We start from the raw sequence: 16,621 nt of genomic DNA, 5'->3' as shown, positions 1-16,621 counted from the left end.
TGAACTTTATTGGAGTATATGTTTACTAGATGATCGTGTTGCGTCTGCTGAGCCGGATGGTGAGTACACCATCCGGCTCAGCAGACGGTAGTAACCTTACAGACCTATATCCGAACGTATGACCTTCATTGGTAATAGGGAGGGTCGTATGCGATGATTTTAATTATAGACATCACTTGATGTTTATAATTAAAATCATACCATACCAACACCAACAATTATAAATGCGACACAGTAATCTGTCTGTGTGTATTTTATGACTAATGGATTATGAAAATGAATTTGGCTATAGTTGTATGTAAGGAATAAATAGTAAGAATAGTAACGGCCTGGAGTATTCAAGTCTGCCTTGTGTGGAAACTGATGTGAAGATAATTACGTTGCTATTTATAATAGTAATCCATTGCAAAACGCATTTATTTAATTCGTGATGATGGTCATGTATATATGTATATATAGACGACGGTTACCACTTATCATCAGGTTGGTCACCATATTGTTTGCCATTCCAATTATATAAAAAATGATGAGAAACTGTGTTGTTATGATATGAAACAATCAGAACATAATATTTGAACCGTAGTGGTTTTTCAAAATGTTAAATACACACACATCAGTAGCTCCAGTATACGCCAATTAGAGCATCGCTGACCGCCTGCAAAATTTCGCAAGTGAGGTGACAAGCCGAAACTTAATAACTTACTCAGAATTGCTGCAGCAAATTGGGAGCCAGGCTGTCCAACCGGCTCCGTAACCCAACACTGCCTTACCGAACTCCCTGACACATATAAATTGTATTTTTATTCAAATCAAGCCTACGTGCTGCGATAAAGCCCCCTTAAAACAAATAACTGTTGACTTGCAAGAGACACTCAAAAACAAACTTTACTTAGTACAATATAAAATTGATAATGTCGCAAAAGTATATGATTATTGAGATTCAAGGAAGAACGAGCTTTACAGTTGCAGTAACAGAGTTGTTTCTGAAAATAATATCATTGATACACTACTTTTAGCGGAACGAGTCACCGCTTCTGAAATGAATCATGTATACTAGCACGACAATGTGAAATATACTCTGAATGAACAAGAAAAAGAATCAAAATATAATGCCGATAACGGATCAGATATTCATGTGAATGATGATGTAAACTCGAAACATATTCCTGGGACATATACAGACGACAATTTAAAGGTTCATTGGGAGACTCTTTCACTCAATTTGTATTATTTTCGTCCTAAAACTTAAGTAAACCGTCAAGATGTTAATATTAAATACCAAAATTCCGCAAAAATAAATTATGCAAAGTAACTATAAGTATTTTATATGAAATTACTCAAGGATCTCTAGTTCCTTAAAAGTGTTAATTATATGTCTTGATATTACTTTTTTAATGTTGATAAAGTTGTACGTAATGGAAGGTAAGTATGTCAAGTTCTCGTTCCATCTCATGTGATATAATTAACCTTATTATTTAAAAGCCTTTTCATTTGTTTCTAGAACTTAAACGATTCAAGTTCCATGAAGTTGAGCTTATCCAATTATTAAAAATGTTAAACATTTAAAACAGATTAGATATTTAAAATATTATTATTGCAACAGAATAAATTAATTGCTCTTTCTTCAGTAGTAGGACCCAAACTATAAGCTTTATGAAAGCAATGAATAGAGCCTGTTTATAATAATTCTACATTAGATTCCACTAACATTCTCTAGTTCAATAATTTCTAACAGCCGTGTCTATGACGTGCCTGAATAAATCTTAACACGCTCTTCGAAACACAATAGTTCCTGTTGCCGCTTTGCTGTTCAGTTCTTCATCGTCGCTTCCCTTTGATCGAAAACTAGAAGCTAAAACTTGATATGACGTTTTGCCATCATATACTAATTGTAATCGACTTGCAATATTTTCGACAACGCAATAATTTCCATTTCAAATGGGAGAGCTACATGCTCTTAACATACCTATCGTAAAATCGATGTACCGAAAAATTGTTATGAGCATATATATACGAAGGTAAATCGATATATATATATGTCTTCATCGCTCGATAATCGTAAATTAAGAGCCGACTCTCGTTTAACTGAGCGTAAAAACTGTGAGCGAGAGATTGAGAGTTCATGTTACTCCCAAAAAGAAAAACGAAAAAGACTCAACGCTTCGATTGTGAAACAGAGAAAGAACGATAACAGTCGTCAAAGAATTGAAAATATCAGAATAGACAATTGACAAGCAGTTCGTTTCTAACAAGGATGTTATCAATAAAGTAATGATATGTCAAATCTCAAATGAAGTCAATTACCGAGAGCCCGCAGATTTAACGAGCTTACAGGAAGATTGATTACTTTTTTACACACAAATAAATTTTTGCGACCAATTTCAATTTACGAAATGTCATGAACACACTGACACATTAAGTCGAGTTTTTTAATTATCTTTGTCAAATACTGCCCCAAAATTTAATCTTTGCCGACGATAAAACGAGGAACGAGCCCGAACGGGTTTTAGAAAGGGATGGAGCGAATGCGCTTGCACCAGACAAGTGACCGGATTAATGCATTTTAAACGAAGAAGGCTTAATTTTGATCTGGGATCGTTTAATTGAATGATTTTATGGTCGTTTTTTCGAAAGAGTTTAGATGTTGCTGTGAGTTCAAACACTAGCTTATTAACAACTCTTGTTATTGCATACTTTTTTTACGTTCTGGGAAACAACACCGTTTTAAGTGTACCAAGAGTGTCAATGGTTTTTTTAGATACAGTTAAGAGACATACTAATCTATGTGTGTCTTTAAACTTTTGCTGTAATAAAATATTTAATAATTGGAAACCAATATTATGTGTTTCTTTAATTTGAACAATAATATTCTTTTTATTTTCTGAGATAAAATTTAGTCTAAAAAAATGAATACTTAGTAGTATAAATGTAGAAATATAAAATAGTAAAAATGTATACTTTTATAAACGAAATTTGTACAACGATGTATGATTATGATTTTCTCTTAATACAATCTAAGCAACAGTACAGAATAAAAAAAAAAACTCAGGGTATAGAATTAAGTAACAAACTCATACGTAGCGACTATTATAAATCAATCATTTCAAGTAAATTTCTAACCATTATATGAATATCATTAGCTGTTTTTGCTCTTTCATCTCATATGCTTATCATCTCATTTTCATGTGTCCCCTTGACATCAACAAGATGCGTGGGTGGAGTACATTATACTTTATGATTATAAAATGTTCATCGGCCATAGAATGGACATCTTAATTGTTAATACAGGATAAATCAAGTTGTTTATTTGTGTTTTTATTCCTCATTTGAATTCAACGATACTTTTTCGAATGAAATATCTCATGTTGGAACGCCGAAGGTGTATTTCTATTTTTATAGTTCTATTATTTACTTATTATTACTTTTATATCTCATACATAGATTGAAGAAAGATATGATCCTGTCTCAAACTTAATAAGTATACCTACTCACTATTTCTTAATTTTTTCTGCTACTATCATTATTGGCACCCATTCTTGTTGTATGAGGGCCTCGGTGGTCTAGCGGTTTAGCGCACGCCTTACTGACGATGGTTGCGGGTTCGGTTCCACAGTACAAATATTTGCATTCATGAGTGTAATTATTTATATCGGTCTGGATGTTTTCTATGTATATATGTGTACACAGTTTTCTAGTACCCATAACACAACCTCTGTTAAGCTTGGGACTAGACGCTGTATGGTTTGTACTTTTATAAGAAAATAGTCAGTCCACTATTATGCAGGTAGTTGGAATCTATATAGACCTTTCAACATTGCCTTGTTTTTATCTCATTATTTGGGGTTGTCGCAGTATTTTAGTATGTATATATAGAAACATGTGTTTATATTGTCAATAGATCAGTTTTTTTTCCACAAATCACATAGTCTCTGATTTGTAATAAATCAGTACTAATAATATAAATACGGAAATATGTCTATCTGTTTGTCACCTTTTTATAACTGTAGGGATCTTAATGAAATTGGATATAGAAACAGATTGTATCACAACCGTCCTGTGACATGTAGGCTATCATTTATCTAAAAAAGCTGACTAGGTCCCTAATAATTAGTTAGTGTATATGGATATGGATCTTAAACAATACCTCTGATTTGTGATAAATTAAAAATAAATTATTATACAGATCTATTTATCACTCTTTCATTTCTGCCGCTTGTAAAGTATCTTGTTCTCGGGTTCTATAATGGACGATCCAATACGAGTTTATTAGACCCTGCTGCGTAATATATAATGCGTTACAGTTAAATATATTATAGCGGCGGTCATAATTTCTCAATTCCGATTCACTTGTGTCGATTTGAAGAAATATTCATTCTAATAATATTTATGATAAACTCTACCGATCTGTCTGACTATTACCTTTTCATGAATAAACTGCTGAAGAAATATTAATGAAATTTGATGTGAAGATCGAGTATGTCACGAAGATAGGCTTTTATATGGAAAGAAAGCAAAAGGAAGACACTGGTAATGACGACATTCAGTAATATACAGCAGCATGCCAAAATTAAAATATTTTTTTCTGTGTAAATTTGAATTCCTTATTAAATTTCCGGTAACGAAATTACTCTGAGAGCCGACACTACTTGCCATACTTTAGAATATTCATAAATTTGTATAGGCCATTTATTGATGATAAACAACCAACAACAATAAATAGACCATTATTTATATATTATATATCTATTATTTTTATTAATAAATTATGAAAATTATGAAAAATTTCATTAAAATAATTATTACTCTCAATACAGGGTCGTATTTTTCTTAGCTTCCTTTACCTTATATATTAATCCACATTGACAACACATTCTATAAAAATTTCATCCTATCTCTAGTCAGTAAACAGACGGGTGTACAAAAAGTCGTTACGACTTTATTATATTTAAAGATATACACGGACAGATATTATGAATGATACATAACAACATAAACGTTATCCTTTGATTATCGATCGTTAATTTTTTTTAATATCTAAAGATAGATTGGCAAAGCATCGGAAAGTGTATTGAACGATACAATCTGTTATGATAAAACCAGTTCAATCATGATCCATGAAAAAAACTCGTGAGTCGGCGCTGATTGATCCGGTCTGGAGATTGAGACATCTTTGGAACGAGTTCCGTACGTTTTAGTCTTGAAGTTTACTGCACAAATCATAAGAGATAGCGAGTTCAAAATAAAATTACTGTCACGGTAGTTATACCGTAAAAACATTATTAACAACAGCAATAGTTATATTACAGTTGGCAATAATATTTTTTTTTAAAACTGATTCATTTTCATCGGCGAAATTGGTTAACAATAATAATAATAATTTTTAGAAAAGTCATAATATAATTTTAAATTAAAATACTGTTCTCCCAGTAGGAAAAAATATTCTTATCTTAAAAATGTAATGTTAAAAAACATTTATTTAAAAAACAACACGCAAGATTCCTGGTTATTCGTCTTGTGATGAGTCAGTGATCCGAATTAATGGCAGAATAAAAAAATATATGACTTCAAAAGCGCTATATATTAAACTTATTTGAATAAATATTGTCTATTTAAAAATAGAAGTATATTTATAAACCATATTCAATTATAATAGATTTTAATATGTAAAATTTATTAATGTATTTACCATATTATACAGAGAGACGAACTTCTTAGCATTCCATGAATTCACCATGTGTGTCCATCGTGTTCATAAACAGTCATGTAACTAGGACTAATATAATGATATTAAACTACTTATGTTGATTCAAAACAGAGATTTAAAGAAATACCTACATTTTGTTGTAGTTATCTTGGTAAACACAAAACAAACGTTGAAGATTTTTTTATGTTTTTATCTGTGTATTTGAGTATCTATTGACTGGTACGCTTGTAATTTGTCCCACTAGCTGTCGCCCACGCTACACGTTCAATAATTGTTCTCAGAAGACTCTGATTCGTGTTTTTTACCCTCTTGGATAGAGAGCGTAAATTGCCTAGTATTCGATCTACCGAGATGAAATTTTAGAGGGTCTTTGTGGTTTTAGTTTTTGCAATGCAAACATTTAAAAAGATACAAGTCATTTTTATTCAATTTTATATACTCTTTGTTTTAAAGATGCTATCTTACAGACATGGACTACATAAATTTGGATACCATTAGGATAAGTCATAATAACAGAAATTTAAATTAATGCCCAAAGTTATACCAATGAAGTAATTGTATTCAGTAATCAAACTTAAAGATCAATAGTATCTTTTGGACATGCCAGAGTTATATTATTGAAAATGCTATCCCATATAAGTTATCCCCTTTTGATATAAAAAAATAACTGCATTGTGCCAATTTAATTTTTATTTATTAATCATATCAAAAAATTTAAGTATTTTTTTCTAATTAGATGTGTATTTAGGATGCTGCCTGACATCTAGATGTTTGTTATATACATACATAAATAGAGTATATGGAGTATGTATTAACCCTTTATTCTTTGTTAGAGACGGCGCCGAACACAAATAATGGGATAAAGGCAATGCAAAGATGGTTAGTTAGTTAGTTAGAGAATTAATTTGGGAATCGAACTACTCATATAATTCCGAGTTTAAAATATGTATACATACATTTTTACAAACATCCATAAGTAGCTGCAAGTAAAAAGAACTGTCGTTCTAAAATACCAACTCTAACTTATCATCTCAGTTGAACAGTCTTCTAGTATAGGTGATTGTTTTTTACAAGGATGTGTTTAATTTGATTAGGAACCAAAATTGTGCGTAGAAATCGATTATGTTTATCGATTAAGTCGTTGTTTATTAATTTCTTAATTCGATACAAGTTAGAACGTTTAAAAATATAGAAACCTGCCGAATGTGTCGTAAATTATTCTATAATGGTGTATTCAATGTTTATTGTTAATTTATTATTGTACAAAATTGGCGGTTTATATTTTTGATGTTTCGGATAAAAACGTATAAGGTCGACCTCATAGTAGTAGATATAGGTCGTGTAATAAACAATAATCGTTTACTAAATTATTGCAATTCTTGATATATCAATTAAGATGGAAATAATAAATCTGTGAGAACAATTTCCCAATACTAAATTGTCTGTAAAAATTTTGGGGTACTTGATACGACACAATGAACTTATGTATACTGGTAGTATTATCGAAGGAAAAAGAAGTAAAGAGAGGAAGGGGACCAAGAGAAGGAGAGAAAGGGGGAGAAAGACCAAGAAAAGAGTCATCATCATCAACAATTAAAGAGATTGGTGGGAAATTGGGAATTGTCATTCGGTGGACAGGTGTAGTTACGCTTAGAGATAAAATCCGAAATGAGCATGTACCGAAAAGCTTAAAGAATGTAGACTTAGGTAATATGGACATATTCTGAGTAAATCTGAAAACCACGTTGTGAAAAAGTGCCTTTCCATGGCTACAACAAAAAGAGGACGAGGCAGGTTGGTGATCTGGTTGACTAATGTCCATTGGGACATGAAGGAGTTGGGCCATCAAATGACCATGCTTACTAGCGTAAATGTATGGCGTCTCAGGATTAGAAAAGCCAACCCGGTGTAACGGGAAGAGGCGAGGATGAAGGAGGTGGGAATTGTCCTTTGGTAAGCAGAACAATAAGAAGTTTTTCATTAATTCATTCAAAGAATACGTTCGAAGCCGTGGCTGGCCACTAGTGTTAAATGTAATGTTAAATTCTGAGGATCAGTATAATTAATTTATTTTTATAAAATTATTTGTTGACGAAATTAAAGCGAAGGGAAATATAAATCACGTCGCCCAACCCCGTTCCGCTCGCTTCAGAGAAAGCTAATTATCAACTTAACACGTGGTTTTTATGCGAATCTGTGACATATGGCGGTGTTGCCATGTTTTTGTATCATGCTGAATTATGACATGTGGTGTTGCCGTGTTTTTTCTTTATAATTTTGACTGAATGTGTGTAATATATGTTCTCATCAATTCCGTAGACTGGGAAGTTATGTTATGGGTTTGACGTAAACAAAAAGAAATTAAAGATGTGGCAGTTTTATCTGTTACGTTGAATTTTAAGGGGAATTAAGAATATTTGTGTATGTTTACATAATATATTATTAACACCTATAAATTCACTACATTCTTTCTGCTTTAATTTTAAAATGAGTCTCATTTTTGTAATTTTGTACAAACAGATTTGAAATAAAAAAAAGCTAAGTTTCTTGTCAGATCTTCTTAGCTCGAAAGAACTGACGGTGGATTTGCCATATCATAAGAGTCTTAATAGATCTATATGAACAAAGATACTTTGATTTTGAGTAAATTGATTTAATATATAAGCCAAAATCTATTACCATAGAAACTAGGAATGTTTGCATAGAAGTCGAAGAAACTTGAATAAAAAATAATTATATTAGTACAACTATTTTATTAAAGAAAAGATAGTGCGGAAATCGAATCTGAGACTATTAAATTATGAGACTGCTAGACTATAAAACATATTACAAAACCTATCACTGCGCATAACATGACTGGTAGTCAAAAATTAATACGTGACAACAAACATATAAATAAAAATATAAAAGGAATGAATAGATCTCTCCAGTAATAAATTATTCGTTCACGAGTATGACGAAGATTGAAACGTTTCATTAACGATTATATCGTTACCCGTCAAACAATTACAGTGACATATCTTCGAAGTAATATAATTATGACTCCCAAATGTTTGTAGAGTAGTAATAAAAACTTCAATCTATTCTCAAACTCATTAAAGTGATCCATACAGAGTAATTAACACACAGGAAGGGCGTGTGCGCATCTTGTGTTGGTTTTAAATTACTTCCTATAATTGCTGCCATACTGTCATACTGTCCTTATTTAACGTATGCCGATAACCAACTATCCCTTTCTCTACCCTAATCATCCACTATTTGTGTAACTTGGAAGGTCAAAACTAAAGCTCAAGTTATACTGGTTTTAGATAAGTTTTGCCTCATTTTGACTCCGTAATTTTTAATTAGTTAAGTTGTAAATTATGGTATTGTATGGAATGTTCATATATCACCTAATTAATGCATTAAATACAATCTTTTATTGAGGTAGGTTATTCTTGGCGTGTGCTTAGTAATAATAGTGAAAATTGGGACCATGAAAATTGTACACTAAATGTATCAAGCATAGAAATTAATTTTGAGTGATGAAAATTAATTATTGGGCCTATCCACTGATTAGGTTATGTCACGTGTCATAAAGTTGTTTTTAATAGCAGTTTTATAGATATAGAGATACATTCATTTAAATACATTTACGAGTATTTGGAAATGTTGAAAAAGGCGATAATAAAAATCTTTATTGAAGTAAAATTAATAATTATACTCTACGTTAAGGAATGTAAATATATTTATTTTGTGCTAAAATTAAAGTATTCCTAATATTTTCGTAACGATAACAAAATAAATACATACTTACGTAGAAAACACCCACTCACGGGCGTATGCGCGCATATCCATATGGACACTTAGAAGAAATTGTTAAAGTTTGTATTGGGCGGGAATCGAATATACAATACTCGAAAGTTAAGGCGGTATGTTTAACCGCTATACAACCAAAGCCATTAAGTGATATATTTATTATAATTAATTCTTCCAAGGGTTTAAGGTTTAATTTACCACATATTTCATCTGAGTATATAGAACTACAGTTGTATATATTCAGACTTTGTCTGCATTTTCTATTAATACTCCACTCCTACTAATCGTAGAATAATATTTGTAGTCTATAGTTTTCCATAATTCATCGGACACTAAAATAATTTTTCAATTCGAACCAATAGTTCCTGAGATCAGCACGTTCAACTAAACAAACAAATAAACTTCCAGTTTATGATAGTTAGATTAATCTAACAATCTAATACCCAGTAGTGCTTTAAATCACAGTTTTAAACTGTTTCCGAGAACATCCAAATTGTCTGAAAAACAAACAAAAATAGTCGGTTGTATGAATCAATGGGCGAAGTAAAATTAAACAACCAATGCAGACAGGGACAGGCTATGTGAGTTGCAGTGAGTGGGAAGAGTGTAGCTATAGATAGGTCCGAGAACAATTATGTGGTTATAAATATATATATATACATATATATATATATATATATATGTATATAGTCCTATATCATACAAATATGTCTATCTAATGCTAAATAAAATAAACTAAATAAGCATATATGATTTTTAATTAGGGTTGACTTTCCTAATTCTGCGTCTCAAGAGGGTTTTATTAGATAATAATAGACCCAATGTCGATTCAGACAAAACGCATTATTAGATAGATCTTTTTTAATGGCAATTATTCATGTAAAGTCACTACTGACTTCTAAGGTCTTCCACTCTTCTTGTATTCTTCCATTTGGTCTTCTCAGGATCATATACACGATGTGATAATTTTGTTTTTTAACCTAGAATAAACTCGATTAAAGATAGATATAGAAATAAATATGGTAGTACCTACTTGTGATCTATAATAATAATGATCCTCATGAATTTTAACTTGTTTTTTTGTTCTAGAACCAGCTGTCTTTCTCTATATTATACGTATCATATACCGCTCCACTATCACCCCAATGATTACAGAATAAAAACCTCGTTAGTGACCGCCGTTCATTTTTTGCCGTACCCCAAATCATGTTCTCACTAATCGTTTTATGACACCTGATGGTTTAATGAGCGAGTTTTTTTAAACGTTTTGACGCTTATGGCGATTGCTGCTTAGATGCTTCGTTTTATAGTTTTACGAAATTTTATCCTACTAATATTATGAATGGTTTGTGAATGGATGTTTAGCTCATATTCGTTAAAAACTAGTCAACGGATTTGAATAAATTTGGTACACAGTTAAATTATATCACATACACACACAGCTTTGTTATTTGCTCAATAACACAATTTATTTCCTTCTTAGATAATCTACTATAAATTGAGATGTAAGCTATCCTACCTTTCAAGTTGGATCAAATTGCACACAATATGCAAATCAAATTTGCAATCGGTTCAGTAGTTTAGGAGTCCATCGCGGACAAACAACGTGACACGTAATTTTATATATTACCTACCCATTTAGCTACTTAGTATACTGTATACTACATAATAAACATAACCTAACCAGGTAATATAATATATAACATATATATTATATTACCTCCTAAAAAGATATAATTTCTGACCTAAGGAAGTAGTTATGCATTTAAAAAAGATTAACAACCCGCGATTAAGTGACAAAAATACTCAAATATTATATCTAATACACCGCCGTGAATATTTAAAAGGCAGCCGTAAAAAATACCTATGCCGTCATTACAATTCACGTCGTAACGTCTTCATCTCGCCGCACATTCGAATAACAACCGAAACTCATAATTTAGTAAGTCTCATTAGTATACGCTGTTACAAAGTTACTCCGGCCGCTCGCTCTAAAGACGCCGCCCTACGAAGCTATTGACATTCATATTTCAACGCTCAACGCAGCTAACCTACCACTAGACGTCGAGATACTAATTTTACGCCCAATCGAATTCGATAAAAATTAATACATCAACTCTAAATCGGTACGTACATCTAACGAGCAAAAAGCGACCTAACCTAATCAGCCAACCGTCCAATATTCGTTAATCGAAAAAAGAACTCTAATCGAACCTTTTTGCGCGCGGTTATACCAATGTCGTTAGGGTGACCATCGAGCTAATGGAATTCGAAACGGACTCGATTTTTAAACCGATCGAGAATTGTGTTTTTTTTTATTTTTTGGGGACAGTAACATGGACGTATCCGTCGGTACAGCTACGGATGAAGACATAAAAATCTCAGATCCTCGGCGGCGCGTCAAAAGCGGACCACATACGTTATTTTCGTGCGGTTTCGGGAATCAAAGTTCTCTTATTTGCTTGGTTATTCGCTAAATTGGTGGTCGCTCACGCCTTTGAGCTGCACTATTATTTCGGTTAAGATGAGCGCCTGCGAACGCCGGCAACGAACGCGTGATCGACAAATCATTGGGTTTTGCTCTTTTTCGGTTCTGACCCGACGGTGTTTGTTTTCGAACGTATCATATATGTGATTTAGTAAATTTGTTAGCCAGAACGCCTTTTGATGAAGGATACATTTAATGAAACCGATTAATATAGCGCTATTTTGTTAAAATTATAGTATCCATACATTTTAATACAATCAAAGTTTATTGTTATTTTTAATACGGAGTTATTTAAACTGATATTAGGCTGTAATCTTTTTTTATGTATCGTCCACAATAGTTCTATAATAAACTAGCTTCTCACCGCGACTTCCTCCGGGTGAACATGATTGACCGGTATCCTATTTCCTTAGTCCCAAATGCACGTAGAAACACATACATATTTAATATTTGAATTTAAATCACTTAATCTTGAATAGCTGAAGCAGAAAATCATAAAAGATCATACAAGTCTGATACTCTAATTAATAATTCATCAAGATATCGAAATAATACCTATATTAGATATAGTTGAGACGATAACTTTATAAAAAACTTGACTGAGTTATTATTAATATTTAAAAAAAAGTGTAGCGCTTTAATACACTGCAGACATTTTTAGGCACTAGCATAGGTGTTCTTTTTACTTGGGGGAAAATCCATTAGGATCAGTTTGCCTCAGGGGTTAAAAATCTCTTTGATATCTTCTCGCCGCTATAGAGTGGTCATAAGTCCGTAGAGGATCCTAGTATAGGTGTTCTAACAAAGCCTGCTCGTATTATTACTTTAATTAGTGATTCCTTAGGTCGTTTCAATCACAGTGAATTTTATTGATGATTTGTTAAACAGGCGTCTTAAAGTTTTATTGATCGATCTTTGCAATTTATTACCAATTAAGTAGAATTATACAACAATGTTCTTCTGTGGAGGCGGTTCAATTAAATATAATGAGGTATAGTGATGGATATTTTAGAATTAATAATACGAAACTAGCCGTTTTCCCTAACTTCGTCTATTTTTGAGATAAAAGATAGAATATGTTCAATCTCATGATACAATGTATTTTTACATTAAACTGCATTATAATTCTTCAGGAGTATAGTCATGAAAACATAATAAACAGGCCGATAAATATACACTTTGCGTTTATAATATCAGTATCGATTATTGGATATCTACCTCCCACTTGAATAGTTGAAGTCGTGTTAACAACATTTTGAATCAATACGGCACACTGTGCCAAAGTTTTGTTTGTTAAAGAGGACGAACGCAGGAAGAACAGTCAGAAATGTGAATCAATACAGAAAGACACAAAGACGACAAAATTCTAGTTACAATTCAGTTGTACATTTTAATATTTTCATTACATCATACATGGTCTACGGAAATATATAGTTTCATGCAAAACCTCGGATATAAAATTGGCACAAGATATTCAAAATTTTGCATGGTCGACCTTTTTTGACGGTAGTTTACTAGACGTGGTCATGTTTCATAAATAGATTATTTGCCTTGAAAGAAATGATTTATGTTCTGTGCTGATTTTATTTATACGTCTTGATGCTATAAGAAAAATGCAATGTGTAAAATTGTGAAAGATGAAAAATCGACCTTACCTACTCAGCCAAACGTCCAATATTCGTTAATCAAGTCAATGAGACGCAAAGTTAATAACTGTTTCTAACGATGATAATTTCTTTATTGTTCACAGGTTTAGAGTACTTAAGTGCAGCGAGGAGTCTACATCCAGAGCTGCATGCTGGCAGTACCCTCGCCAGTCAAGACTTCCAATTAAGTTTAGAAGGTGTGTAAATTATACGTTGTACTTATTAAAAAGAAAGAATATCCAGAGCTTATAAATACAATTAAAAAATGAAATTAAAACATATGTCAAGGATAAAGCACAGCACAAACACAGTTCAGCAATGGCTGAACACGGTTTTAGGGCGTGTATGTTTATATTGTTCACTGTACTTCCTACTTTCAGTTTTTCTACATGCATCAATCTATTCTTTACTCTACCAGTTACTGGTACTGTTTATTTCGTCACGTCATTAAAATGTATCTTTCAAAATTTAAATGCATGCAATGCAAGTTTAAAAAAGAATAATCAATATTCCGCAGAAGAAACATTTTTTTTATAGTGTAATTAAATTGCGAGATTGTAGTGATCACTTAGATATTTAATTATTAACCCAATCCAATATACATGATTAAATGTGGACTTTTTTGCCAAGTATATTCGATCGGGTAAATTTTAATCAGTTATCAGCTATTACATCACCGGAGATTTAGTCAATTATAAATTAAGACTGAAAATACAAACTCTTTATTCTTATTCTTTTTTCTATTTTAAGTATAGATGATAAACTATTAGGCTAACAACGCTGTCGTTATTATTTAATTTACAATTCATATTTTTTTCTAGGTTCAAGAATAGCATCTCCTACCCGTTTGAGGTTATCAGGAGGTGCGATTGGCGCTTCAGTCAATCGCAAGCGGGCGGTGTCCTGGAGTCCATACTCTGCTGAGTCCCTCGATTTGGCAGCCGTGATCCGAGCATCGCCCGCCAGCTTGGCTGTTAGAGCGCCATCTGCCGCCTCCACAGGAAGCTATGGACACCTCAGTGCTGGTAAATACCATTCTTAGACTGTTCTATTAAACTCTGTGTTTTCCATGAATCAAATCAAGTGATTCACATTTCGCCACCCATCCGTGTTGACTGATAAATTGGGCCGACATCTTGTTGGCAATTCCAGCTATAAACGTTTGCGATCTCGACAGCTGACAATTTTTTTCATACTTATTAAGTTAGTAATTTCTAGCAGTTACGGAAATCATTTTAATATATCTTTACAGAAAAATATACATGTCCATCAATATATTATTCATCTGCTTAGGAATTTTTATAAACAATTGGAGTGTTATATATTTAGGAAATTGTACTACATTACAATTTCATTACTTTATTCACGGTTAATTGCACCGTTTACGTTTGCCGTTATCTGCAGATCTGCAGATTTTGGCATGCTGAAGAGGAAACGCCACTACATGTATGTGTAGTAGCATTTCCTCTTTAACTTGGATTATAGCTCATTCATGTATGAACGATATATTTCCTATGGAAAGTATACACTCTATCCTAAGGAGATAAAAACTATCGCACCTTATAAAATCATATATATTCAATTGTCCCCGTCGGGTCTAGGTAGCGAACTTTGAAAAAGGGCGGGCACAATAGATCTAGTGACCTATACCTGACTATAACCCAAAACTCTCAATATTCTACGTCCAAATAATATATAATCTTAAACAAAAATAAATATCTAATACTGCGGTGTCTTGTCACCCAATTTTGTATGTAATATTTAGGACCTATAAAAAGATAAATTATAAAAAAAATATCATCATTTCAGGAGCAATATCACCAGCGCTATCATTATCACATGCGTCACTTGCGCAACAGTTGCTTGCGAGAGGTGGCGTAGTCGGGGGTAGTGGGGTGCTGGCCGGTGGGGTACTGTTGGATCCTGCCCACCAACAGGCGGCGGCGGCAGCGGCCCACCATGCAGCGCATGCGCATCTGGTCGCTGGAATCCACAGGTGAATTTAATTGATTTATGAAAATCGTAGTAACGTTCTTTTTATTTAACGGTCTCGGTGGTTTAGGGATTCCGCACACAGCTATACTTCCAATGGTCGCGGATTCGGTTCCTCGCGTGGTACAAACATTTGTATTCATAAATTTGATTGTTAATATTGGTCTGGGTGTCTTTTACTTATAATATACATATATTTAAAAAAAAAATAAAAAAATGTATTAATATCAGCTGTCTAGTACCCATAACACAAGTCCTGTTTACCTTGGAACTAGATGAAGTTGTGTGAATAATTCAGGGGTATTATTATTAATATTCTCGTATATGATTTTGTTTTTTATATAATTTAATGGCTACATTTCATATAGCATATTAATTTTTATCTCGCATTTTTATCATCCACAGATCTCATATATCGTCCCCTACACAACTTCTTATGGGCACACCAGTCGACGTCAGACAGATGGGGTTGGATGGCACCCCACCACAACACATGCAGCAACCCCCTCAACAACAGGAAGTGACCAGCATCATGGAAGCGGACAGCGCTTCAAATATAATTCAGAGGAAGTCACCACAAAGCTTAATGAATAGAGATAATCACCATAGCAACAAGCCGCTATCTGCAGCAGCCGAAAGTACCGTCCATGATGGTGTGGACTCTAAAGATGAACCTGGAGATTTCATCGAGACCAACTGTCATTGGGTAAGTTTATCTCTTCTAATATATATTAAAAATGCTGCTTGTGGCTCTTCATATTTAAAAGGGCACCAACCAAAAACTACTGCGTAGAATTAATTGCAATTTTACACACACAAGCCTTGTTATATGAGCTCTCGAAGCATATAAAAATTATACGGTTTAAGTGAGAAGTAGAGCGTAAAAAATACAATTAAATCCTCAGTCAGGAAAAAAGGAAATTACTTCCCGAACAACCTAATAAAATTCTCGTGTCACAGATTTCGTGTTTATACTCCTCCAAAACGACTGGA

At 32.9% G+C, this 16,621-nt stretch overlaps 1 protein-coding gene across 1 annotated transcript in view; it reads left to right on the top strand.

Moving 5' to 3' along the window:
• The window catches only part of LOC131851710 (zinc finger protein GLI4), a 118,354-nt gene that overhangs the window by 92,021 nt on the left and 9,712 nt on the right, over positions 1-16,621 (top strand). Inside the window, exons 5-8 of the mRNA XM_059202242.1 lie at positions 13,741-13,833; positions 14,458-14,661; positions 15,446-15,632; positions 16,034-16,334. Of these exons, the coding sequence (XP_059058225.1) occupies positions 13,741-13,833; positions 14,458-14,661; positions 15,446-15,632; positions 16,034-16,334 (785 nt within the window). The remainder of the gene's footprint in view (positions 1-13,740; positions 13,834-14,457; positions 14,662-15,445; positions 15,633-16,033; positions 16,335-16,621) is intronic.

This window comes from Achroia grisella, unplaced genomic scaffold (assembly GCF_030625045.1).
Source record: "Achroia grisella isolate CSIRO2021 unplaced genomic scaffold, CSIRO_AGI_Agris_v1 utg1174, whole genome shotgun sequence".
Classification (NCBI taxonomy): Eukaryota; Metazoa; Arthropoda; class Insecta; order Lepidoptera; family Pyralidae; genus Achroia; species Achroia grisella.
Note: the sequence above shows the minus strand (reverse complement) of the source record. Positions and strands in the feature narration are given on the sequence as shown.